Source organism: Molothrus ater, chromosome 6 (assembly GCF_012460135.2).
Source record: "Molothrus ater isolate BHLD 08-10-18 breed brown headed cowbird chromosome 6, BPBGC_Mater_1.1, whole genome shotgun sequence".
Lineage (NCBI taxonomy): Eukaryota > Metazoa > Chordata > Aves > Passeriformes > Icteridae > Molothrus > Molothrus ater.
This window is the reverse complement of record NC_050483.2, coordinates 58,304,327-58,328,617: the sequence shown is the minus strand read 5'-3', so window position 1 is coordinate 58,328,617 and position 24,291 is coordinate 58,304,327. Positions and strand designations below refer to the sequence as shown.

The following is a 24,291-nucleotide window of genomic DNA, read 5'->3' as shown; positions in this document are numbered from 1 at the left end:
TCCCTCCAGGAGATCTCTGCTGTCCATGGCCACTGAGTGTCCCTGCAGGGCTGATCCAATCCCATCATCCCAGGGGAGATGCTGCGCCCAGGGGAGGAGCCAAGCATTCCTACCTGGATCCAATCTGAGGTTCTGGGACAGCACAGCAGCCTTTGCCCAGTGCATTGCCAGAGGAGCAGCTTCTGCTGCCCTGCATTGCCAGAGGGAGCCCAGGCCCATCTGCAGCAGCCCTGGAGCTGCAGAGGAAAACTCCCCCCTTGTGCAGGATCCCTGCTCCAGCAGAACCACAGCTGGCACTGCAGGAGGGCTGAGCCCCCATGGGATGGGGCTGTGCCACCCCCTGACACACAGGGGGACAGGGACTGCTCTGACTCTGGCAGTGTTGTTTTGTATCACTGCATTTTTATTTTATTTTCTTCCCTAATAGAGAACTTGTCACTGTCATATTTTCTGAAAAATCCCTTTGCCAGGATTTCTTCTCCTGGGAAGCTGAGAAAAGAATGAAAACAATAATTATCTGATTGCTTCTCCTGTGTTTGCTGCCCTGGAATGTGGTCTGGAGATTGTTTACCAACTGGTCATTGATTGAATCCATGTGAATTGTTTTTATTAATGACCAATCACCATCAGCTGTGTCAGACTCAAGGAGTCAGTCACGAGCTTTTCATTCTCATTCTTAAGCCTTCTGATGTATCCTTTCTCTTTCTTTAGTATAGTTTTAGTGTAGCATTCTTTAATATAATATAATATCATAAAAATAAAAAATAAATAATAATAAAATAATAAATCAGCCTTCTGAGAACATGGAGTCAGATTCTCAATTCCTCATCTCTCACCTCATCCTGGGGACCCCTGCAAGTACCACAAGAACTGTTATTCCTGCTCCCATATCTTTGCCTGAGAGCCCCTTAATTTCAAAATTACAACAATTCAGAGGGAGGGGGTTTACATTTTACATTTTCCATTTCAGGGGAGGCTCCTGCCTTCCTTAGCAGACACCTGGCTTTTCAAACCAAGACACCAAGGGACTTTGGGGTCATCACAGCCTATGGCAAACACCTACTTCCAGGTAAATCCTACCCAAAAAGTGCCAGCCTGAGGTTCCCCATGGCTCCTGTGACCCCTGCAAGCCCAGCCTGAGTCCTTGCACCGACCATGCAGCCTGGAGAAAGAAACACAACACTCAGATCCTCCAAGCATCACTTCACAGCTTTGCCTGGGACACTGAAGGACCACAGATCAGGGAGACAGGCACTCAGAGTCAGCTCTGATGGATGGACAGCTTTTTATTTCCCAATGTTTTCCTTTAACAAAGTGCTACATTCCATAGTTACAGGATAAGGAGCTGCTCCTGTCCACAAGAGAAAACCACAAGGAAGCACAAGGACTCCTCACAGCTCTCTGTGGAGGCAGAGCAGTCCAGAGCAGCCTCACCAGGGTGAACATCTGGCCTCAGAGACACCTTCAGGGATCAGCAGCTGTGTGGTGGAGGTCATTCCAAGGGGCCAAGAGCTGCCAGGCTGGTTCCTTCTGTCAGAAGTGGGGCTGGAGAGGCCAAAGCTGCTGTGCCAGGAAGGAAATTCTGCCTTGTGCTATCAGGAGAATGCAAAAGGGAGGTGAGTGGCTGGTCCTGTGTGGAATCCAGGGGTTGTTATTGCTGCAGGGACATTGCTGTGCCAATGCCACCACCCTCAGCACTCAGGGCCTTGCAGTTCACCCAGCACTGAGGATGAGGAAGGCCCTTCTTGGCTGCTTTCCTTGCCCTGCCTCTTCCAAAAGAAGCTGCTGGTTTGGCAAGGCAGAGGTAAAGATTCAACCAGCAGTGTCAGGCCACTGGAGCTCCAGCCCCCACCTGAACCCCCCATCCCCTCCCTGCTGCCACCTGGCTCATTCCAAGAGAATGGATCCAACTCCAGGAGCTGTGCAGAGGCTATTTTTAAGTGCCCAATCTGAAGTCTATTGGCCTTGAATGAGAAGGGAAGGGGCTGAGTGGTGCTGGTGCTTCAAGGACTTGCAGACACTGCAGGAAACTCTGAGCTCCCAGGGCTCCCACAAACTTCTCTGGAGCCACAGCTGGCTCTGACTGCCCTCCTTGCTTCCAGTTCAAGATGAAGACATGGGGACCCTCCAGGGATGACCAAAACCAACTATTTCACAGAAAGCTCCCCTCCAAATGGCCAGCAGTGCTCAGGTCCCATCCTTGGGTGAAGCATTTCAGAGCCAGAGTCAGGCCTGGCAGTGCAGACAGATCACAAGAAAAACCTTTGGGAAACCCACCTAACTCCTAAGCCTGTCACCAGCAGAGACCAGAGAGCCCACACTGAACTGTGCAGGCAGCTGGGCCTCCCTTCCTTGTGGACTTGCAGCATCCAAGCCACCCCTGCCATGTCCTCTCTGGTTCTGAGGACACCAGGCCCCCCAGAGATGCAGTAAAACCCCACTTCCATCATTCTGACTGGCAGTGCTGCCTTTAATTCCTCAGGTTCATTATGCTGGAGAGGGAGAGGAGAGACAGGGAAACTGATTGCCCCTGCAGAAAGGCAGTGTTTCCCAAACTGGGGATTTATTAGCACAACAAAAGGCCACAGCACCTCCCCACCTGCCTTCCCAATCCATCAAACTGGCAGCCCATCCATAAGGATCCTCCTGAGCTGCCAGAGCTGGGCTACTTAAACCAGCAGCCTTCCTCAGCCATCCCTCCTCCTCCTCCTCCTCCTGACTGACCCAGCAACCCTGTTTTATCAGATACTTCATCAGGTATCCACTTTGCAATCCCCACCATGCCTTACAGGGAATAAATCATCAAAGAGCCCAAGGGACAATATTTCCTAACCCCCAATAGTGAAGGAATGATCCCTGGACTGGTAACACCTCCTGAGCACCTCCAAGCTCCAACAGACTTAGGAACCAGCAGGAAATAGGGAGAGATCACTCTGGAGGGAAAACTTCATCTTAACTTGGAGTAACCACGTGAGAAAGAGGACTGAATTTTGGATTTCATGGTGTATTGCCAGTCAGTGCCTGTTAAAGATGTGGGGCTGCTTTTAGCAAGGCAAAACCCTCCTGGATGATATTTCAGGAACAGACAGGGAGAGATGCACTGTGGAGCCCTATCTGGGGGGTATGACGACCCCTCACCCCTAAAAATGTTGTCTCCCCAGCCTGCTCCCCATGCACCCACAGGATGGATGGCTGAGGTACCACACACAGCTGCTGGATTGGAAGACTGAGCATTGGAGCAGCATTTTGGAACCAGGGTGTCCCACCTGTCCTTGTCCAGGTGACCCAGTGGGTGTCACAGGCTCAGGAGAGCACCTGGGCTCTGCTGAGCAGGGCTTGTCCAGAGCTGACCATCACATCTGGTGATTTAATGTCCAGAGTAGGCCCTGACCCCCTCAAGAGAGAGCTCACCTCAGGAGGGGCTCCTGAAAGTCCTCCCTGCCTTGCAATCCCACTGACACTTCCACAAAACATTCCCCACCATCTGACAGAGCTTTCCACCTCCACAGGGAACCAAATCCTGCTCCTGCCCCTCCTCAACCACCCCTCCCTCTCCAAAGGCTCAGAGGGGTTGAATCTCAGCAGATGTGGGGCCTGCCCTTACTTTTCTGCTCATTTCTCCTCTGGCAACAGTCACTGTTCCTTGCAGGAAGGATGATTCCCCACAGAACAGCGATTCCCACCTCAGAAACATGGATTCCACCTCAGGAACATGGATTCCCCCTCAGGAACATAGATTCCCACCTCAAAAACAAAACATGGATTCCCACCTCAGAAACATGGATTCCCACCTCAAAAACATGGATTCCCACCTCAGAAACATGGATTCCCACCTCAAAAACATGGATTCCACCTCAGAAACATGGATTCCCCCTCAGAAACATGGATTCCCACCTCAGAAACATGGATTCCCACCTCAGAAACATGGATTCCCTCTGAGAAACATGGATTCCCTCCTCAGGAACATGGATTCCCCACTCAGAAAAATGGATTCCCACCTCAGAAACATGGATTTGCCCCTCAGAAACATGGATTCCCACCTCAGGAACATGAATTCCCACCTCAAACTTTGATTCACACCTCAAACTTGGATTCCCACCTCAGGAACATGGATTCCCTCCTCAGGAACATGGATTCCCCCCTCAGAAACTTGGGTTCCCTCCTCAGAAACATGGAATTCCCTCCTCTGAAATATGGATTCCCACCTCCGAAACATGGATTCCCACCTCAGAAACATGGATTCCCTCTGAGAAACATGGATTCCCACCTCAGGAACATGGATTCCCTCTCAGAAACATGGATTCCCTCTGAGAAACATGGATTCCCACCTCAGGAACATGGATTCCCTCTCAGAAACATGGATGTTTTGCATGTCAGATTGAAGTAATTCCACAGTGGGAAGCAGAGCCCAGTAGTGCAGCCCTTTTCCTGGCTATTTTGACAGCATTTCTGGGCAAAGCTGCATTATCCTCCGCTGCTCAATGCCTGTGACACCTCAAGCACTGTGCCCCTCAGGACTTGGGACTAACAAGGCACCTCCACAACCCCCTGCACCCATCTGTGCCATGGATTCACCTTTCTCCCCACAGCCAAGGGTTCCCAATGGGGTCACCTCACCCCCCAGAGCTGCCATCTCTCCAGCTCTTGCTGGTTTCCCACTGTTAGCCACAAATCCCTCAACAGTGACTGCACCTGCTCCCCAAGCTTTAGTGCCTTTCTGAATTCCATGGTTTGGACACCAGTGGCCCAGGGAATCCATGGCTGCCCCATCCCTGGAAGTTTTCCAGGCCAGACTGGACAAGGTTTGGAACAACCTGGGATAGTGGAAGGTGTCAGGGTTGGAAACAGATCCCTTGAAAGTCCCTTCCAACCCAAACAATTCTGTGGTTCTGTGAGACAAGACCCATCCAGATCCCCCAAAGGTGCTGTGGTTCATGCAGCTTTCAGGGGCTGAAAATGCATTTTCCAGTGGGGTAAAGGGGTTCAGAAGCTCCACCCTTATCCCTATGGGAATGCAGCCTTGGAAAGAGAAGAACCTGGAGCTAGTGTCCTTCCAAGAGGAGGCAGAAGCTGGGGTAGTCTCTGACCTTCCTCTTCTCTCACCTCCTTGCACACTGAGCAAAAGCCAAGAGATGCAGCAAGAGCAGCCATCAGTAGATGAGTGCTGGTATTTATTGTGCTGTAACAGACAGTGCTGGTTGGAAATGGACAGGGAATGTGGTGGTGGAATCAATGCTGAGGCCATTCCTGTGTGTCTCCAAGCAGTGTGGAGCAGAGCTGAAGGAAGAAAGGGGTGAGAGTGGGGGCACCCAAGGGCAGAAATGTGCTTCAAACTGTATCAAGAACCCTGTACATGGGCACTTCTCTGGCAGCCAGGGGTACAGGCCAGGCTTACAACTCATTAATTAAGCAGAGCAGCTAATCTTAGCACTAAGGAACTCTAGCTCAGGTAATGTAACATTTAAAATGAATTGGACAGAAGTCATTCACAGTAAAGATTTCCATTCCTGGGATGGGTGAGAGCTATTGTTATGATTAGATTACTGCCAGCCAGGACCAAAACAGTACACCAGGGCAAGAGGAAAATAATCATCCACATGGATCAGCTCCAGCTGTGGCTCTGAATGAGGCGCCGAGGGTGAGTGTGAGATCTCCACTACTGTATCAAAACAAACACCACGGGTGGCACACGTAGAGCATAGCATTGTCATTGTCATTGTCACTGGGCTGGGGACACACCCCTGCCCGGGGCAGCCGAGGGAGCAGCGCTGCAGCAGCAGAAAAGTCGCTTGTTCTTCTCCTCCCCCTCTCTCCCTCCTCTGAAAAGTCACGGGCTCTCTCTCCCAAGGGCACTGCAGTTCCACTCAAAATTCGTCTTCAGAGCTGTCGGCCAGGAGCATCACTCGGTCCTGCATGCTGTTAAATTCCCTCTGCTGGGGGACGAGAACAAACATCAGAGAGCTGCAAAAAGGAACCAAAAGGAGAGAATTCGGATGCCCCCATCCCATAACCAAGGTGTCCCCAGCTCAGACAGACCCCAGCCAGGCTGAGTTTGATTTCCAGCCAGGAGGGTTCAGAGTTTCCATACCTTCCCCTGGCAGTCTCCATGTGAAAAATGCATGTATTTTATTATTGGCTTTTGTGAATATTATATGTGTTGTGTTAGAAAGTAATATTGTATTAATTCTCTTAAGAACTGTGTTAAATATAGTTTTAGGTTATTTTAAAAATGTTAAAATAGAAACTATGCTATGTAAATACTTTTTTTAAAGAAAAGACTCGCAACAAGATAGCAGCCACAGGATACCTGAATCTTTCAGAGAAAAAGAATTTATTGCTCCATTATCAGAAGAAACAAACTTCTTCCTGCCTGGAAGGCACTGTTAGGATTTGGAGGAAGAAGCTGACAATGACCAGACAGAATCCTGTATCTGACTGGAATTTAAGCATCATGTATGAGGTGTATGAATATGCAACAGGCTGTTGTTTTTAAGGGTTAATCCTCTGTTAACGTGGGTCCTTTCTCAGGTTCATGCTGCCCAGAAAAAGGTACCCGGACGCCCGTAACTCTTTGTATTTGTTGTCTCATATTGTCCTAATTCAAATTGTCCAAATTATTATTACTCTAATTGTATTACTATTTTTATAACCATTTTATTACTATTAAAATTTTAAAAACAAGTGATTGGCATTTTTCACACTCCATACCTTCCTTTTGTGCCTCTTGGAGCCGTTTCTCCTCCGGCGATTCATCATCTTAATGCTGTAGAGCGCTCCCAGGATGAAGAGAGCTCCAGCTATTCCAACTCCCACAGGAACCAGCATCCCTGACATGTATCCTGCCTAAATGGAGGAGAAAGGAGCAGAGCATCACTCCCCAAACCATCCTTTCAGAGCCATTTTTCACCAGCCAAGGACTGCAATTTATCCCTATGGTGAGTTCCTCAAAGTTTACTGGATTTGAGCCCCCATCACCTTCCTGCACAGGATGATTCCCACTCCAGGACCAAGCTGGTCACCAGCACAACTCAGCTTTCCCTGACACATATTTACTGGTGACACCTGAGACCCTGCACTGCCTGCCTTTAGGAGAGGGACATAACTCTCAGAGATGGGCCACTGTGTGCTGGAATCCTCTTCTGGGTGGAGGGATTATAAAGCAGAGGATGGGGCAAATGAGAGGGGCACACAGACTGATGCTGATAAACTCAATTAGGAAGAGGAGGGAATGGGGTCAATTATTTGCAAGTGATTTGCTACACTAGCAACTAGCTGGGAGTGTTTTTTGTTTTGAAGGAAAACCTTGACTGCCAAAGGAAGGTGATCTCGAGGCCTCCTCAGCTTTGTACTCAAAATCTTTGAGCCAAACACTTTGGCTTTGCATGGTGTGAAAAAATGCATGTTTTATGATTGGCTTTGTGCAAATATTAAAATGAATATTTTATGTGTTATGTTAGAAAAGTTATGCTGTGTTAATTTTCTCAAGTAGTGTGTTAAATATAGTTTTAGGTTATAACATAAGGTTAAAATAGAAACTATGCTGTGTAAGATACTTTTTTTAAAGAAAGGACTCGCAGCGAGATAGCAGCAACAGGACACCTAAATCTTTCAGAGAAAGAGAATTTATTGCTCCATTATCAGAAGAAACGAACTTCTTCCTGCATCATTCATCTCTGAAGACACTGTTAGGATTCAGAGGAAGGAGCTGACACTGCCCAGACAGAATCCTGTGTTTGAATGGAATTTATGCATCATGGATGAGGTGTATGAATATACAACAGGTTATTGCTTTTAAGGGTTAATCCTCTGTTAACATGGGTCCTTTTTTGGGCTTATTTTGCCCAGAAAAGGTACCCGGACTGTCCGTAACTCTTTGTTTTTATTGTCTCATGTTGTCCTAATCCAAACTGTCCAAATTATTATTACTCTAATTAAATTGCTATTTTAGAACCATTTTATTGTTATTAAACTTTTAAAATTTTAAAAACAAGTGATTGGCGTTTTTCACACATGGGAAGAGGTCCCCTGCATGGCATCAGGATGGTGACACAGAGGGAGGGCACTCACACCCTCAGGTGGCCTTAAGGGGAGCACAGCAAAATTAACCAGCCCTAATTCAATTGCTGTGATCAGTGTGTTTGCACTGCCCATTAAAACAAAAAATACAGACAACATGGCTAATCTAAAATTACACATCTAAGCACTCTAAATCCTTAGGAAAATATTCCCAAGTGCTTGCTATTTTATATTTTACTGCTTTAAATGAAAAGGAACCTAAATTTTAAAGTATTGCCTCAGAATCCTCACCTAATTTGGTTAGGTGGGCTCAGCATTGCAAGGGAGGCAGGTACAGCCTTGCTCCCCTCTGTAGCTCTGCCTCTCCTCACACTGCAGCCAGAGTCCTCTGCTGTGCCACTACAGCTTCACCCTCTGCCTGCTACACCCCCCAAAAATGGATTTTACACCTGCCAAAGGACACAGGCACCAATTGTGAGGACTATCAGACAGCTCCCAGCAAGACTCAGCCCATTGCTTACAAACACCTGCCTTCATCTATGCTATCAAAATACAACACAGCACACACACCATAATTACTTCTCTTCCATAATCCACTGAGTGGGAGGAAATTTTTAAAAAAATTAAAAAAAAGCTGTTCAGGTGCACTAGCCTGCCTGTGTACACTTACCTGGAGAGAATAAAAATAACTGCTTTCATCGGGGGCAGGCACCAATTGGATCAGGGCTTGGATCAGGGCTTGGGTCAAGGTTTGGATTGGAATTGGATCAGGGCTTGGGTCAGGTTTGGATCAGGGTTTGGACTGGAATTGGATCAGGGTTTGGGTCAGGTTTGGGTCAGGTTTGGATTGGAATTGGATCAGGGTTTGGGTCATGGTTGGATTGGAATTGGATCAGGGTTTGGGTCATGTTTGGATTGGAATTGGATCAGGGTTTGGGTCAGGTTTGGATTGGAATTGGATCAGGGTTTGGGTCAGGTTTGGGTCAGGATTCAGATTAGAATTGGATCAGGGTTTGGACTGGAATTGGATCAGGGTTTGGGTCAGGTTTGGGTCAGGATTCAGATTAGAATTGGATCAGGGTTTGGACTGGAATTGGATCAGGGTTTGGGTCATGTTTGGGACAGGTTTGGACTGGAATTCCATCAGGGTTTGGGTCAGGTTTGGATTGGAATTGCATTAGGGTTTGGGTCAGGATTCAGATTAGAATTGGGTCAGGGTTTGGGTCACGGTTTGGATTGGAATTTTAGATTAGATTAGATTTTTGGCTTAGAGCAGCACCAGATCCTTTTCTATGGATCCCCATTGGGGGCTGCTCCCTCCTCCCCCAGGGAGGGCTGGTTTGCTCCCCCAAGCCCCTCCAGGTCCTACTCAGTGCTTTAAACAGCAACAGCTCCTCTGTGTGTGGATCCCAAAGCTCGAGGGATCTTCAGCTGCATCGTTCAGATTCCCTGAACCCTCTCCCAGAACAGCCAGCCCTGTTCAGCTCAGGTGCTGGGAAGGGGCTGCAGCCTGAGCCCAGCTCCCAAAAAAGGAGCTGAGTGAGGACACAGCTGAAGGCTGTGTCTCTGTGAGGCAATTAAGGTGCCTTAATTGGGTGACCTAATTAGTGCAGCGTGGGGTTTTCTATTTCTGGAACTTTGCTGCTGGCACGGGCAGTGAGGGGAGGCTGCAAATGGCTCTGAGCTGCTGCCCAGCTGAGTTTCCATATCAGAAATCACAATGAGCTCCTCAGCCTGTCTGTGAGCCTTTGTCACACCTGACCAGCCCATGGCCTTTTACAGGTTTCCCCCAGGCCCCAGATCAGTGTTTTATACCCCAAAAACTTGTGATGTGATGCAAACCCAGCCCTTCTGTGTCTTGCAGCCCAACTTCTGAGGGCTTCTGCACTTTCTTGATAGAAAACCCCATTTCACAGGCCAAAGCCACATTTTCACCCCTTTATAGGGAAGATGTAGCTTCTTTAGGGATGCTTTTAATACACCAAATCCATGCTCAGGACCTTCCTGGCCCTGCTGGGCTTTGAGATAAGAGCAAGAGAACTTGAGAGGAACTCCATGTCCATTATTTGCCCCACCAAATGCAGCATTTGCACAGTAATTGCAGGAAACCAGACATAAATCTGTCCCTGACCCTGTGCTCCTAGTCCCACAGCCACACCTGAGGGACAGGGAGGGACATTTCTCTCAGAGATGTGCTGGAATTCTCTTCTGGGTGGAGGGATTATAAAGCAGAGGATGGGGCAAATGAAAGGGGCACACAGACTGGTGCTGATATAAACTCAATTAGGAGGAGGAGGGAATGGGGTCAACAGATTTATTTGGAAGTGATTTGTGATAGCAGCAACTGGTTGGGAGTGGAGGGGGAGTGGTTTTTGTTGGGCTTTTCTAAGGAAAAATGTGAACCAGGTGAAAGAACCCAAAGGAGGGAGGTGGCTCAGGAGTGAGTCTCTCTTTGGAGTGGACACCAGTGGATCCTCAGTGACAGCAGTGCTTGTGCTGGGTGTGGGAATCCATAAAATCAGAGGGTTTTGGGAAAGCTGCAAAAGGCAGGCCTCAGAGACAGCAGAACTGTGATTAGAGCTGAGCAGTAGCCAGGAGATTGGTCAGCAGAAAAATTATGTAAAAAGTAGAAAAGTAAGGACAAATAGAACAATGGTCTGTGTATTAAAGCTTGTCTAGAATAACTCCCTAAGCTGCAGAAAAGTATATCTAGTGAGATATTAGAAAGGTTTAAGCTTAATAAGGAGCTCTGTGCATTGTGTTTTAAGGCTCATAAGCAGATATTGTGTTTGAAATAAGCAAGGATTGTTTTAACCAAAGGTATGTGTGCTTATAGTGGTTGGATGAACTACTGTCAATGTGCTTTTGCTTTGTGTGATTGGTCAAAAAACTTTTAAAGTAAGGTGTAACATTAAGTTCTTGGTCTGCTGATGGCATCTTCCCATTGTCATAACCATGTAATGAGGCTGGTGCTGGAAAATAAACCAGCTCAAGGCTGTTCCCAGCAGTCCCATCCCATTTGTGATTTGTGCACAGCCCCTGGCTGGTGATAGCTGGGCACTGCCACAGCCCAGGGTCTGCCTGCACGAGGTTCAAACTCTCCACAGCTCTGCTGGAGACGGGAACATGCAGCCCCTCTGCAACAGGGAAGGACAGAGGTGGCCAACAAGGTGACAAGAGGAAAGACAAGCTACAGCTTCAGGGAGAAGCCACTGATGTCCCCAAGCTGTGCTGTGCCACGTGCTGGCATGAGCAGTGCCCTGGGCATGCTGCAATCCCTCCAGGCACACAGCCAGCCTGGGGGCTGCTCTTTACCTTGGCTGGGAAAACCATTCTCTGTCCTTTCAGCATCTGCTCTGGATGAATCCCAGGCCAAGGGGACTCTAGGCTGGCTCTAGACTCGCCTCCTTCCTAGTGCAGGCAGAAAGGCAACTCAGCAGGGCTGGGCAGGAGCCCACCTGAAACCCTCCCACCCCCCAGACCTGCAGAGCTGTTCCAGGTTGCAAGGCAAGATGTATTCCATTACCATCTGTATGGCTTTTGTCAGTGGGCAGCTTGCCTTATCTCTCTCTCTGAGTGACCACAATCACTCCTCCCTCAGGGGAGACATCTGCTGATAACAGCCATGGAATGTCCCTGCATGTCTGATAAGAACTACAGCATCCCATTGGGAGATGTGAGCCCAGAGGGAGGAGCCAAGGCATTCCTACCCTGATATAATCTGGAGATCCTGGAATAACTGCACAGCTTCTCCACTGGATTTCCCAGAGGAACAGCAGCTGCTTCTTCTTCCACTGGATCTTTGGAGGATGACTACACCCTTTCTACAGGACCCCTGCTCCAGCAGAACCACCCCTGACACTGCAGGAGGGCTGAGCCACAATTCCAATGGGACTGCTGCCAACACCCCACAGGGTGTCAGGTTGGGTTCTGACTCTGTCAGTGTTGTTTTGGTGTACTGCATTGTTTAATTTTATCCTTTTTCTTCCCTATTAAATAACTGTTATTTCCTGCTCCCATATTTTTGCCTGAGAGCCCCTTAATTTAAAATTTATAGCAATTCAGAGGGGTGGGGAGGGTTTACATTCTCCATTTCAAGGGAGGCTCCTGCCTTCCTTAGCAGACTCCTGTCTTTCCAAACCAAGACAAGAACAGACACCCAGGCCCTGATTCTCTGCTCTGACCTGATGATCAAAGTGCTGCTGGAATTTGGTGTGGAGCAGAGGCAGGGCTGGGCTGGCTGGGTGAGTCTGCTTAAGTTCAGGGATGGCTTTTCAGACATCACTCCCACTCCTTGAGATGGTTTTTGTTTCTACTGACTCTGACCCTCTTCAAGAATCTCCAAGGCCTGTTGAGTCACAAAATGTTCTTGCTGTCACCTCATTTTCAGCTTCGTGGCTCTGCTGCCAGCAACACTACGCTTGGAAAGCTTCACAACCATTCTGAAATGTCAATATTTGCTCCAGGGCAGCAGAGCCTAAAAAGCCATCAGTGCCTGTGGCTGCACAGCTCTTGGATGCATGGAGCAGGCCCTGGGATGCCAGGGAGGAAGGATCAAGGTCTGGAACCTTGTTTATCAGCTTTGCTGTGTTTGATCATCCTCCTTGCAGGGATTTGCAGCAAGTGGAGGTGGGATAAGCCTCATGCAGAAGCACTGGCATGGCAGGCAGCCTCTCACCAGAGAGCAGCACCTCTTGATTTGGATCCAGAACTGAGCTCAGCACAGAGAGAAAAGGGGTGGAACTAAGTTCTTTACCTTGGGGTCCCTGGAAACATTCCAGGTCAGGCTGGAGAGGGTCCTAAACACCTGGTCTGGTGAAGATATCCCTGCTCAGTGCAGAGGGGCTGGGCTAGATGGACTTCCAAAGGTCCTTTCCCACCAAAACTATTCTAGGATGAGTTAAGGGGAAATAAAAAAAAAGCAACCTGGGTTATCTGACAAGGTCATTTTCTGGTGCAGAGAAATCAATCAAACACTTCTGTCCCTCCTGCCCTTAGTTCCAACCCATCAGGGATTTTTTGTGCATTCACACCACTCTATACCAGCAGCACCTGGCTCATTTGCCTCTCAGAGAAAATTTTAAGCCCTTTCTCAACTGTCTGTATGGAGATAAAGAACTGCACTGACAAGAATTTATTTATTCCTGCAAGTAAAAATGGTTTTGCTTTGAAAGGAACTGAAACACTGAGCCTCCTACCTTATCTTTCAGCTTCTCCATCCAGCTTCTCACTGAAAAATAAGGAAAAATAAAAGCTGCAATCATGTTGCTTCTATTAATTAGTAACAAATGACAGTGATAACATTAAAATAGACAGCAATTAAATTGACAAGCTGATAAGGCTGAACATTAGGTTTCCTCTTTTCTCATTCATGAGAAAAAGCAAATGCAGCAAATCAACACAAGAAACTCTTGGAGTTGGCAGGCAAGCAGCTCACCTTTGCCTGAGCAATTCACATTTTCAGAGTGATTTAAAAAGGAAAATAAAAAATAAAAAAATGAAAAAGCAGCATTTCAGGTTGTGGATTTTTGACCATCACTTCTCATACACACACCAGGGTGTCTGACCAGGAGAAAACCTTTCAGCGCAGTTATTTCCTTCCCCTGGCCTCCTCTATGTGGATATTCTCCCCTGAATTTTGTATAATTTGTAATGATGGCTAAAAATGTGTTTTTCACTGCCTTTTATTGCCCTGCTTTTCTGGAATAGCCACTGCCTGCTCTGGGAAGCCTCCATCCAGTGGGATGGCACTGGAGGGGCTAAATCACCAACTCAAGCAAATTTATACTGCCAGCACTGTGACTTTCTTCTCCTGACAGTTAAATAAAATCTGAAATATGACAGCTGGGAATTAAAAATGTGTAATGGCAGGTGCTTTGGGATGGAATATTCACTGATCTCAAAGAGCTGCAAGGGCTCAGCAGTGAGTGCAGGGGTCACAAACACCACAGGGCACTGGTGTGTCTGCACTGCACCGAGGGCAAAATGCCCAAAAGGATCCACCAGGATTTTAACAAATTCTTACTCATGGGTAAGAGGCAATAAAGAGTTAAATATTGGGGTTTTGGGGGCTCAGCAAGTGTGGTTTTTCAAGGGTTCTCATCTCTCCAAGAGGACAATGCTCAAGGCACAGGGGCCTTTTGGATGCAGCAATGTCCTTCTGAGGGATATTTCTTCTAGGGCATGTTAAATCCCAAATGTAACAAAGTTGATGGATTTAGACCTGATCTCCAAGCCTGCTTTGTTATGAAACGTCCCTTCAAAGCTTGGATTAGCAATATCAGTGTCTGCATCACTCAGAGCACCCTTCTGAAAGGAGGAGCCTTTCTGTGAGTGGGGAGGGGGCACAGGAGGGCCAGCAGCAAATGGCTATTTCATGTCTCAGATACAACACAAGTTCAAAGCCATTTGAATATTCCCTTTGAAGTGTTAGCAACACAACACCTTCAGAGGGATAACACCTAACAGAAGGATCCCAAATTAGCTAAAGGTGAACACCTGTGAAGGAGGCACAGGTGCACTTATCTCTGATGGGGAGCTGAGAAAGAGATGAATTATCCAGGAGAGGGACACACACAGCACTAGAAGAGGATAAGAGGTTTTGTTTTATCAGCTCTTCCCACCATTAGTCCTGGCCTGCACAGGCTGAGCCATACAAAACTCAGTTTATGAAGGTGACACCACAATCCTCCTCTGCCAGCCCAAGCTTGCATGCCCTGGATTCACAGAATTCACAGAATCACTGGGTTGGGTTGGAAGAGACCTCCAAGATCACTGAGACCAACCCAGCCCCAACACCTCAACTCACCCCTGGCACCCAGTGCCACATCCAGGCTTTGTTAAACACACCCAGGGATGGGGACTCCACCACCTCCCTGGGCAGAGCATTCCAGAACTTTCTCACCCTTTCTTTTTCCTGATATCCAACCTGTATTTCCCTTGGTGCAGCTTGAGGGTGGATTCCCAGTGGAATCCCAGAGAGGAAGGACACCCCTGGCTGCCCTGGGCTGGGTTCCAGGTGTGGCACTGCCAGGAGTGGTGACAGTGGCTCAGCCACAGAGCTGCAGACCCACAGGACCTGGGGACAGCATCCCCACGAGCACCTGCAGTGCTCAGCTGGCCCAAACCCCAGCTGAGCGCAGCACAAAGCCTATTTTTACACCTCTCCCAACAATTCCATGGGATCAGTGATCTCACCAATAGCTGACCCACTTTGCTGCAGCTGAACAACAGCAGCAATTAACTCCAGAGTATTTCTGCCAAGGCAGAAGCAGGGGCTGAGCTAAGAATATTCCATTACCTATTTTTAATGAACACAGATGCTGGCTTTGTTCCCCTCTGCTCCACCAAATAGCAGCACCCAGCAGCTCCATAGTACAAATCTTTATTTGCTGTTACACATTTGTTTGTTATTAAACCCAGCCTTGCACTCAGCTGTGAGGTGCCTTTGGAAATCAACCCAGGCCGCAGGAAAAACATCCCAAAAACATCCCAACATCCCAATGTCCAAGAAGGACATTGCTGACTAGGTGCCTCTCCAGGGGATGCTCCAATGCAGCCACAGCCTTTGATCTCTGCTAGAGGAAAATAATGGCCCAAAATTAATGAGATTCAGGCAGGAGGTCAGAAACCCCTCAATGTCCTGGCAGGACTGCACTGGGAAGGAGCAGAGAGTGTGGAGCTGTGTTGAAGATTGCAAGGCAAGATGTTTTCTATTACCATCTGTATGGCAGATTACCTTTGCCAAGTGGGCAGTTTGCCTTATCTCTCTCTCTGAGTGACCACAACCACTCCTCCCTCGGGAGGGGACATCTGCTGATAACAGCCATTGAATGTCCCTGCATGGCTGATAAGAACTACAGCATCCCATTGGGAGATGTGAGCCCAGAGGGAGGAGCCAAGCATTCCTACCTGGATATAATCCAGAGGTTTTTGAGACATGGGCATGGCTTTCTCCATGGAATTCCCCAGAGGAACAGCAGCTGCCTCTTCTTCCACTGGATCTGCAGAGGAAGAATGCATCCTTCTCTACAGGATCCCTGCTCCAGCAGAACCACCCTGACACTGCAGGAGGGCTGAGCCAAAATTCCAATGGGACTGCTGCCAACACCCTGACCCACAGGGTGTCAGGTTGGGTTCTGACTCTGTCAGTGTTGTTCTAGTGTACTGCATTGTTTATTTTATCCTTTTTTTCCCCCTTTCCATATTAAAGAACTGTTATTCCTGCTCCCATATTTTTGCCTGAGAGCCCCTTAATTTAAAATTTATAGCAATTCAGAGGGGTGGGGAGGGTTTACATTCTCCATTTTCAGGGGAGGTTCCTGCCTTCCTTAGCAGACTCCTGTCTTTCCAAACCAAGACAAGCTGTCACAGCCAAGGTCCCAGCCCTGGCAGGCTGGGGCAGGACAAGTCAAGGAGCACTGGGTTACCATGAATTACAAACACTTCTCATGTCACCAATGCACTGTTCTAACAGCTGGCAGGAGATCACAAGCCCCTGTGCCACCAAAACTGAGCACTCACTGCTCCAGTGATTTACCCACCTGTGTGTGGCTAGGAGACAGAGCATTATTCCAAGGTGGAATTGATATCTATGCTAAGCAGCTACCATCAATTAATTCTGGGCTTCAGACTCTAATTATGCAACAGAATCCATAATTAATATTCTGGCTTGGTTTTGGGAGAGGAACATTGTGGCTGGCACCTTCCCATGAAAATGCAGCTCTCTTCAGGAACACCAGGTGACTTGCCAATGAGGGCAAGCAAATAATTAGTAAAAAATACTCTAGTCCATGTATTTTTCATCATCCCCTTTATTCCTATTTTCTCTGATCACTGAATGTCCTGAAGAAATTCCAAGAGTCTCTCTGGGTGTGAATTACTAACAAGTGTCTGCAGTGCTGGCTCATCTTCCCCAGCACTTTCAGGATGGTGACTGGTCCAAACTCTGCCTCAGCTTAATTTTGATCCCTTGGTTTCACGGGGAGCTAAGTAAGATGAGAGTGGAGCACTTCAGCAAATTACATACATAATCTGACATTTCCTCAGTGATTTATGTAATGTCTGCATCTCTGCAAATTAATTTTAAATAACATATAGCTTAAGATAAAGCCAGTCAGGAGCACAGAGGAGGAGCACACAGGTCTGGCACTGGCCTCAGAGCAGCCCAGGATGGATTCACACAGTCCCAGATGCAATGTGCTATTTTTAGGCAGTTTTACCCAGCTTTCCCCTTCAAAATGTGCAGCCAGCTATTCAGAAGCTCTGGTGCTGAAGAAGTGAGGCTCATTTGCACAGCAGCCTGTGGTGTCTGCCTGGCCCATTTGGGAGGGACCTGGCCCAAAGGGACACTCACAATTCCCTGTGAGCAAAACCCCTCTGGGAGCTCAGGCTCTGGCAATGCAGGCAGAGGCTCAGGAGGGGACAGCAGGTGACACCTGAGGGCACATGGCACTGGATGCCCAAAATCAGAAAATGCTCTGAGGTCTCCCCAGAGCCTTCTCTTCCCCAGGCTGAACACCCCCCACCTCTCCCAGCCTGTCCCCAGCCCTCAGAGCATCTTTGTGGTCTCTCTGGACTCACTTAGGTCCAGATCCCTTTAATGCTGAGGCCTTCACTCCTGATCTCCCTCCCTGCTGCTGTTCCAAGGACTGGCCATGCTCAGACAAGTTCTTTTTCACATTCCAGGTCTCCTGTGCCCCTCTCTGTCCTGGCAGCTGCAGGGGCTGGGTGCCAGAGCCTGGCTCTGCCTTTCAGCCTCACTCACCCCAAGGCACCCCCAAATCTCTCACCAAAGGCTTTTCCCTGCTTCCCTCTCCACCCTCCTCTGAAATCAGGAGCACAAGTCCTCAGGGCCTCTTGCTTTGCCAACTTTTAGTAATCCTAATTGCCTAATTATCCACTCCAGTGCAATAATAAAGCTGCTTAATAATTCTGTTCACTTCTCATTCATTCTCTCCCTTCCCAGATAAGAAAATGCAAAGACTTCTGGTGGAGATTTCAATCAATAATTCATGCCCTACTGCCATCAGTTGTGTCTCCCCCCCTCCCCTTTTGAATGCTCTGCTGCTTTGTCTTGTCACTTTGGTTTCATCTAATCAGCTTGTTTTAATCATATCCTCTTTTTTAATCATCAGTTAAAGCAATTCTGGTTTTCCATGGCACATTATCACTCATCCCTGCAGATGTTGCCTGGTTTTCAAATCCAGCAGTTACAGCTTCATTCCAGAACTCCCTCCTGCTACTGATGGAGCTTCATCCATCCCCTTACCTTTCAAAAACTCTCCACCACCAGCCCCAGGCCAGGGATGGGGGATCCTCAGCTTCTCGGCCTCACCACCCTCACAGTCAAGAATTTTTTTCCTAATATCTACTCCAAATCTGCACTCTTTCAGCAAAGGAGAGCTGGTTAAAGTGCAGAAAATAAGCAAAAGATTGATTACTTTCAATCAGTCTGCATATACCAAGCAACCTGTCCTGTTCCATTACAGATTTCATCCCTTTCTCTTGCAGGTTAAATTTTTTTTTTTTTTTTCCCAAATGAGACTTGTGAGAACAATTTTGCAGAAATGCTTCGTGCTTCATCTGCTCAGCTCTGACAACTTAATGGCACAAGGGTGCATCTGCTCCTTTCCCTTAAAAAAGCACAATTTTCAATTTTCTTACTAGCACAAATAAATAATAAAGAAAATGGCATCTGGAAGGCAATCTGGAAATATGCTGGAAGGCAGCATATTTTTAATTCCAGAACAACTACACCTATCTGATGGGAATGTTGATTCATGAATTGCCCAACTGGAGAAGACTTGAACAGCTGGATAATCAAACAAATGTCAAACTGACAATTACCATTTATGTTTTCAGATAAAAATTTTGCTTGGGTGAACTTTGAATTAACCCAGTGAACTTTAATAGCTACCATGGCACTGTCTGGTCCCTGAACTGCACCATCTACACCCTTTTCCCTGCCTCTCCAGCTGCAGCCCAAGCTTGGTTGTGTGATCGTGCTCACAGGGGTTTTAGGATGAAGGAAGAGACAAGGACCTGACTCCATGTTTCAGAAGGCTGATTTATTATTTTATGATATATATTATATTAAAACTATACTAAAAAGAATAGAAGAAAGGATTTCATCAGAAGGCTGGCTAAGAATAGAACAGCAAAGAATGATAACAAAGGCTTGTGGCTCGGACAGAGAGTCTGAGCCAGCTGAGCTGTGATTGGCCATTAATTAGAAACAACCACATGAGACCAATCACAGATGCACCTGTTGCATTCCACAGCAGCAGATAACCATTGGTTACATTTTGTTCCTGAGGCCTCTCAGCTTCTCAGGAGGAAAAATCCTAAAGAAAGGATTTTCCATAAAAGATGTCTGTGACGTCGTTGCAACCCAAGCCTGCCTCAAATCTCTTGGAAAAGAAATGGAGATGGGGAGACAACTCAGCACACTCACCCAGAAAGCAGGAACCAAACTGGGCTTCCCAACTCCTTCCCTGACCTTTTTACACTCTTTTCCCCATGGCATTAGGTCTGGTTCCTCCTTTTCCTTTTCCCTTGCACTTTTTAAGCCATTTTCCACTTTATCTGCCCCTTGCTGAGGCTGGCAGAAGCACTGCCCTTGTGCCTTGGCATTTCTCTGTGAACTCACTTCTTCTGTGGGGCCTTCAAAACACATATTGACATCTACACACCATTTGTTCCTCCCTCAGTGGCCCCAGACAGGCACAAGATGTTAAAGCCAAGCCAAGGTACAAAACCTGCCATTATCCAAAAAGGCATCAGCAGGACATTGCTGTGAACTGGCTGGCACAATTTGTTGTGTGATTAAATATTTACTGATCACAGTGTGTTCAAAAGCTGTGTCTGCTCTGGGAGAGGAAATGCAAACTTTGTTTATGGAAATGGCAACACCTGTGCTGGAGCACACGTGGGATGAGCTTCTCCCTCGCCCTGCCCTGGCTCAGCTCCTGGAGCAACACAGGGAGCTGCCAGCAGAGAGAGCCCACCCTGCCTCAGCTCATGGGCTGAAAATGTTCATATTCACCAGCTCTCAGAGAAACACAGACTGGTCTGGGTTAAAGGGACATTAAAGACAGGTTTGTCCCACCCCCACACCTCCCACTATCCCAGTTGCTCCAAACCCCCTCCAACCCTGGCCTTGGACACCTCCAGGGATGGGGCAGCCACAGCTTCTCTGGGCACAGAACCTGTGCCAAATCCTCCCCACCCTCACAGCAAGAATTCCTTCCCAATATCCCATCTAACCCTGCCCTCTGGCAGTTTGAAGCCATTCCCTGTGTCCTGTCACATCCTGCCCATGTCCAAAGTCCTTCTCCAGTTCTCCTGTGCTCCTTGAGGCCCTGGAAGAGGCTCTGAGATCTCCCTGGAGGCTCCTCATCAAAGCTGTCTCCTGCTGAAGATGAAAAATCTTTCTGTACTCATTGGCCTTGACTTTGCAGCTTTAATTACCTTTTAAAGGTGGCATTTGTGTGCTGTTTATTTACATACCACTACCCAAATGGAACTACCTAGAAGCAGCAGCTGAAGAGCCAGGTTCTATGAAAGAATGCTTTCCAGGCTTTTCCAGAGCACTGATACACCTCTTCCAGAGTTCTTCTGATCCCTGCACTCTCAATGCTAAAACTTTGCTGTACAATTGGTTTTATTTCTCAGAGGTTTCCAGTAAAAAATTAATTAATGGTTTATTCTTCCCATGATTCCTCCACTGGAGCAGGTGATAAATCAGCCAAAGTTTTCTTAAACAGTCTGGGACAAGCACCATGGAAAAATCTTGGTCCAAACAGTTAAAATTTGGTAAAGTTGTCAAGAGCTAGAATACAACAGAATATAAATCCAACCAATTTAATGACTGGCATGGCTTGTGCAGAGTTACAGGGCAATGCCTTGAGGGGAAACATTACCCTTCCCCAGCAAGTGCAGCCAGGGCCAGGTTGGACAGGGCTTGGGGCAACCTGGGCTAGTGGAAGGTGTCCCTGGCCACCACCCTGCAGAGGGCTGTGAACAGAAAGGGTCTTTGAGGTCACCTCCAGTCCCAACCATTCTGAGATTCCAGGATCTCAACCTTACTGGCTGATTTTTGGAGAAGCTTCGAGGTGCACTGCGATCCTTTGTTTGCAGATCCTTAAATCCCTAATTTCCTGATTCCTGTACAGGAAATAACATGACAGCAGCTGAGGATGTGGTCCTGGAAGAGAAATCCTTCCTCCTGCCAGCAGGCTCCATGTTCTCCTGTCAGTCTGCCCACATCCCCTGGGGGATCAGAGGGAACCAACAGGTCTTGGAGGGAAACTGCACCATCTCATCCCAGACACCAGAGCTGAGCCCCACAAACACTGTGGGGATTTCTATACCCACACCAAGCCAATATTTTAGCTCTTTCTGGCACCAAATCCGCCTAAAATCACTGCTGGTTTTGAGGGATGACTGGAGGGTTTGACCCTGTAAATTTACCTGAAGGTGGAATTTGGTCCAGTGCTATCTTTCAATGCCCATTTTCCTCCAAGCCTGTTTTCTGCTCCATAACCCAGCAGCCTCTCCCATAGTCTGCTACAAGACTGAACAGATTCTGGCAAAGACAGAATAGATTTGTGCAAATTAAAAACTAAATGTCAGGTTGCAGTGATGGGAGAAGTGGAAAAGGTGGAGAAGCTGCAGGTGGAGAGCACCTCATACATCCCTCTGCTCCAAGAGCACCTCATACATCCCTCTGCTCCAAGAGCACCTCATTTCAGCTGGAGGACAGCAGCAGAATGGTGGTGGCTGTTATGATGCCTTGAGGGGCTACCTGGAACAGAGGCTGGGCAGAATATTTAATATTCCTTAAATATTCCTTATTTAAGGAATAAAGGAGGGATTTATTAAAAGGCCTTCAAAGGATTCACCTTGGGCAGTACAAGAACCTGGCTGTGGCTACACCCACGATGGACCCAAGATGGACCCCAAGTCATGAGTTTTCACACTTTTATAACTTTTGGTCCATTTCCATATTGGGGTTAATTGTCCAATTACAGCTCCAGGTGATGCAGTCCCATCCTCCCAGTTTGCTGTCCTCAATTCTCTGTTGTTTGCACTTTTTGGGGCTGAAGCTGCAATGGTGTCCTTGGTTGTGGGGCTGGAAAAGGATTGTTTTGTCTGACTGAACTGTGAGGAGAACTTGCTAGCACTCCATATGAAGTTCAGAGTCACACACTAAGGCAGTAGAGAATCTGGAAGATACGAAAGCTAAGCTTAAGGCATCAGTTATTTGATTAAATACCTTCCAAATCCCCAGCTGAAGCCACGTGGCACTTCCCTATACTGAGAGGAGAGGGCATTTCTCATTCAGCCCTCTCTAAATGCAAACCCCAGAGATCTTCCTGCCCTCCTGGCAGAGCTCATGGCCTTATCTACTTTAAAGGATCAGCAGCTACACTGCAAAATTTCTTTTTGTGCTTCAGTCTATGTCTGATATTAATCAGGATCAGAAAAGATTCTTGATTTGCTTTTTTCCTTCCATAAAGAACAAAAGTAATTTTCAGAATCCCATTTCCTGGGGACACTGTATGAAGGATTTGCCAGCAGCAAGGGATGAAATAGGGGATTTTCCATTTTTGTGTTTAAGAAAAAGGATATATTTTTCTTATTTCAAGTTTTGGCCTTTATTTCATCTGTCAAGATGCAGCACTCCCAGTGAAATGACATAAAGATCAATAAGGGACTAAATGGTTGGAAACAAAAATGATGGAGTTGACCTTTGAAGGAAAAAGCAGGTATTAGACTGTGTTTTCAGCCAACAATTATTCCACTAATTAAACCACAAAGCCCTGAGCATCGATTAGGTGCTAAAAATAAGATCTGATTATCACAGAGACTCATTTTCCTGCAAATCCTTGGGAAGAGCAGCATTGCCCAGTGTCAGTCACAAAAGGAAAATGAACTTGCTTATGTCTGCTAACAGGACAAGTCTTATCCCACATTCCTCCTGCATCCAGAACTGAGCAACAATTCCCACTGTGATTCTCTTGGGATCAAACACCAAATGGAGCCTTAAAGTTCCTGACACCTGTCCCTGACTTCTTGTGTAACTGTGGGCAAGTAAATTGGTCTCTTATTCCATTTTCCATCCTTGTTACGGGAATATTAAAGATAAAATAGATCACATCTAGTAGGTCACTTGTGTTTCTTTTCCTTGTGTCAGAGCCTCTTCCTTCATAGTTTAAGAGCCCCTACTGCAACACCTCCACATCTGGGTGGGTTGTTCTGGGAGCCAAGACAGTACAAATAATAAATCACAGTAAAATGGGATTTTTTTGGAAACAAATGTTCTTTAGGATGCCATTATTTTAATGGACAGTGGAAGTTCGTGTTCCACCCCAGGAACTTCCACTATCCCAGGCTGCTCCAAGCTCCATCCAGCCTGGCCTGGAACACTGCCAGGGATCCAGGGGCAGCCCCAGCTTCTCTGAACTGGGATAACTGGGACAAACCAGGAAATTCAATGCCAACCAAAATGATGGATGGCTCTGCTGTCTTTTGTGCTGTGAGAGTGATGACAGGAAGATGCTGTCCAGAGGGATCTGGGCACCTGGAGCACTGCTGAGTGCTCTGGGAAAGTCACGTCGTGTCTCTGAGTTGGCTCCCCAAATGTAGAAGAGGGTTAATGGCATCAGCTGCCTTTGTGCAAGAGCTGTTCGGATACTCTGACTTGTAGACCCCTCCCCTAGAGCTGCACAAGGGGGATAATTATTCATTTCTTCTATTTCTAAACATGCCAGTGCTCGTGAGCATTGGAAAATGATAGTATCTTGTTTGCCATAAATGCAGTAATTATAGCTAAAACTCTTCATTTACATGGAAATGACAAACAACGAATTAGAATCAAGCATCTACAATTAGGGTAAAAAGCCACAGCAATTTGTTATTCTTTGCAAGAAATCATTTTTCACATCATTTACTGGGAAGGAGGTTTCATTATATAATGATATTTAGCTCTTCAACTACTTTTCAGCTTCGCAGCTTTATTAATTGCACTCACAACAGTTCTCTAATATAAACAAACATCTTCATCTGCTGGCTGGGAATCCAAAGCTGACAGCACTGACAGGATGTGGAGATCCAGGGCACTGGGAATGTTTCTGTGTCTGCTCTGGGTGCTCTGACCCCCAGGGCAGCACTGACTCTGACCCTCATTCATGGAGAAAGTTTCCCAGACTTCAAGATAGACTGGAATCCACTAAAGAGTGAAATAGATTATAGAGAGTAGTGTAGGGTGTA

At 47.2% G+C, this 24,291-nt stretch overlaps 1 protein-coding gene across 4 annotated transcripts in view; it reads right to left on the bottom strand.

The window, feature by feature from the left end:
* Nucleotides 1-1,268: 1,268 nt before the first annotated feature.
* ARMH4 (armadillo like helical domain containing 4) overlaps nt 1,269-24,291 on the bottom strand; it is a 65,104-nt gene continuing 42,081 nt past the window's right edge. For 3 of the 4 annotated variants that reach the window (XM_036384165.2, XM_054515175.1, XM_036384163.2), the window contains exons 6-8: nt 13,215-13,246; nt 6,709-6,843; nt 1,269-5,933 (exon numbers count right to left, since the gene is read on the bottom strand). In XM_036384165.2, the coding sequence (XP_036240058.1) occupies nt 5,865-5,933; nt 6,709-6,843; nt 13,215-13,246 (236 nt within the window). In that variant the 3' untranslated portion in view covers nt 1,269-5,864. The remainder of the gene's footprint in view (nt 5,934-6,708; nt 6,844-13,214; nt 13,247-24,291) is intronic. The other variant, XM_036384164.2, reaches the window with a different exon arrangement.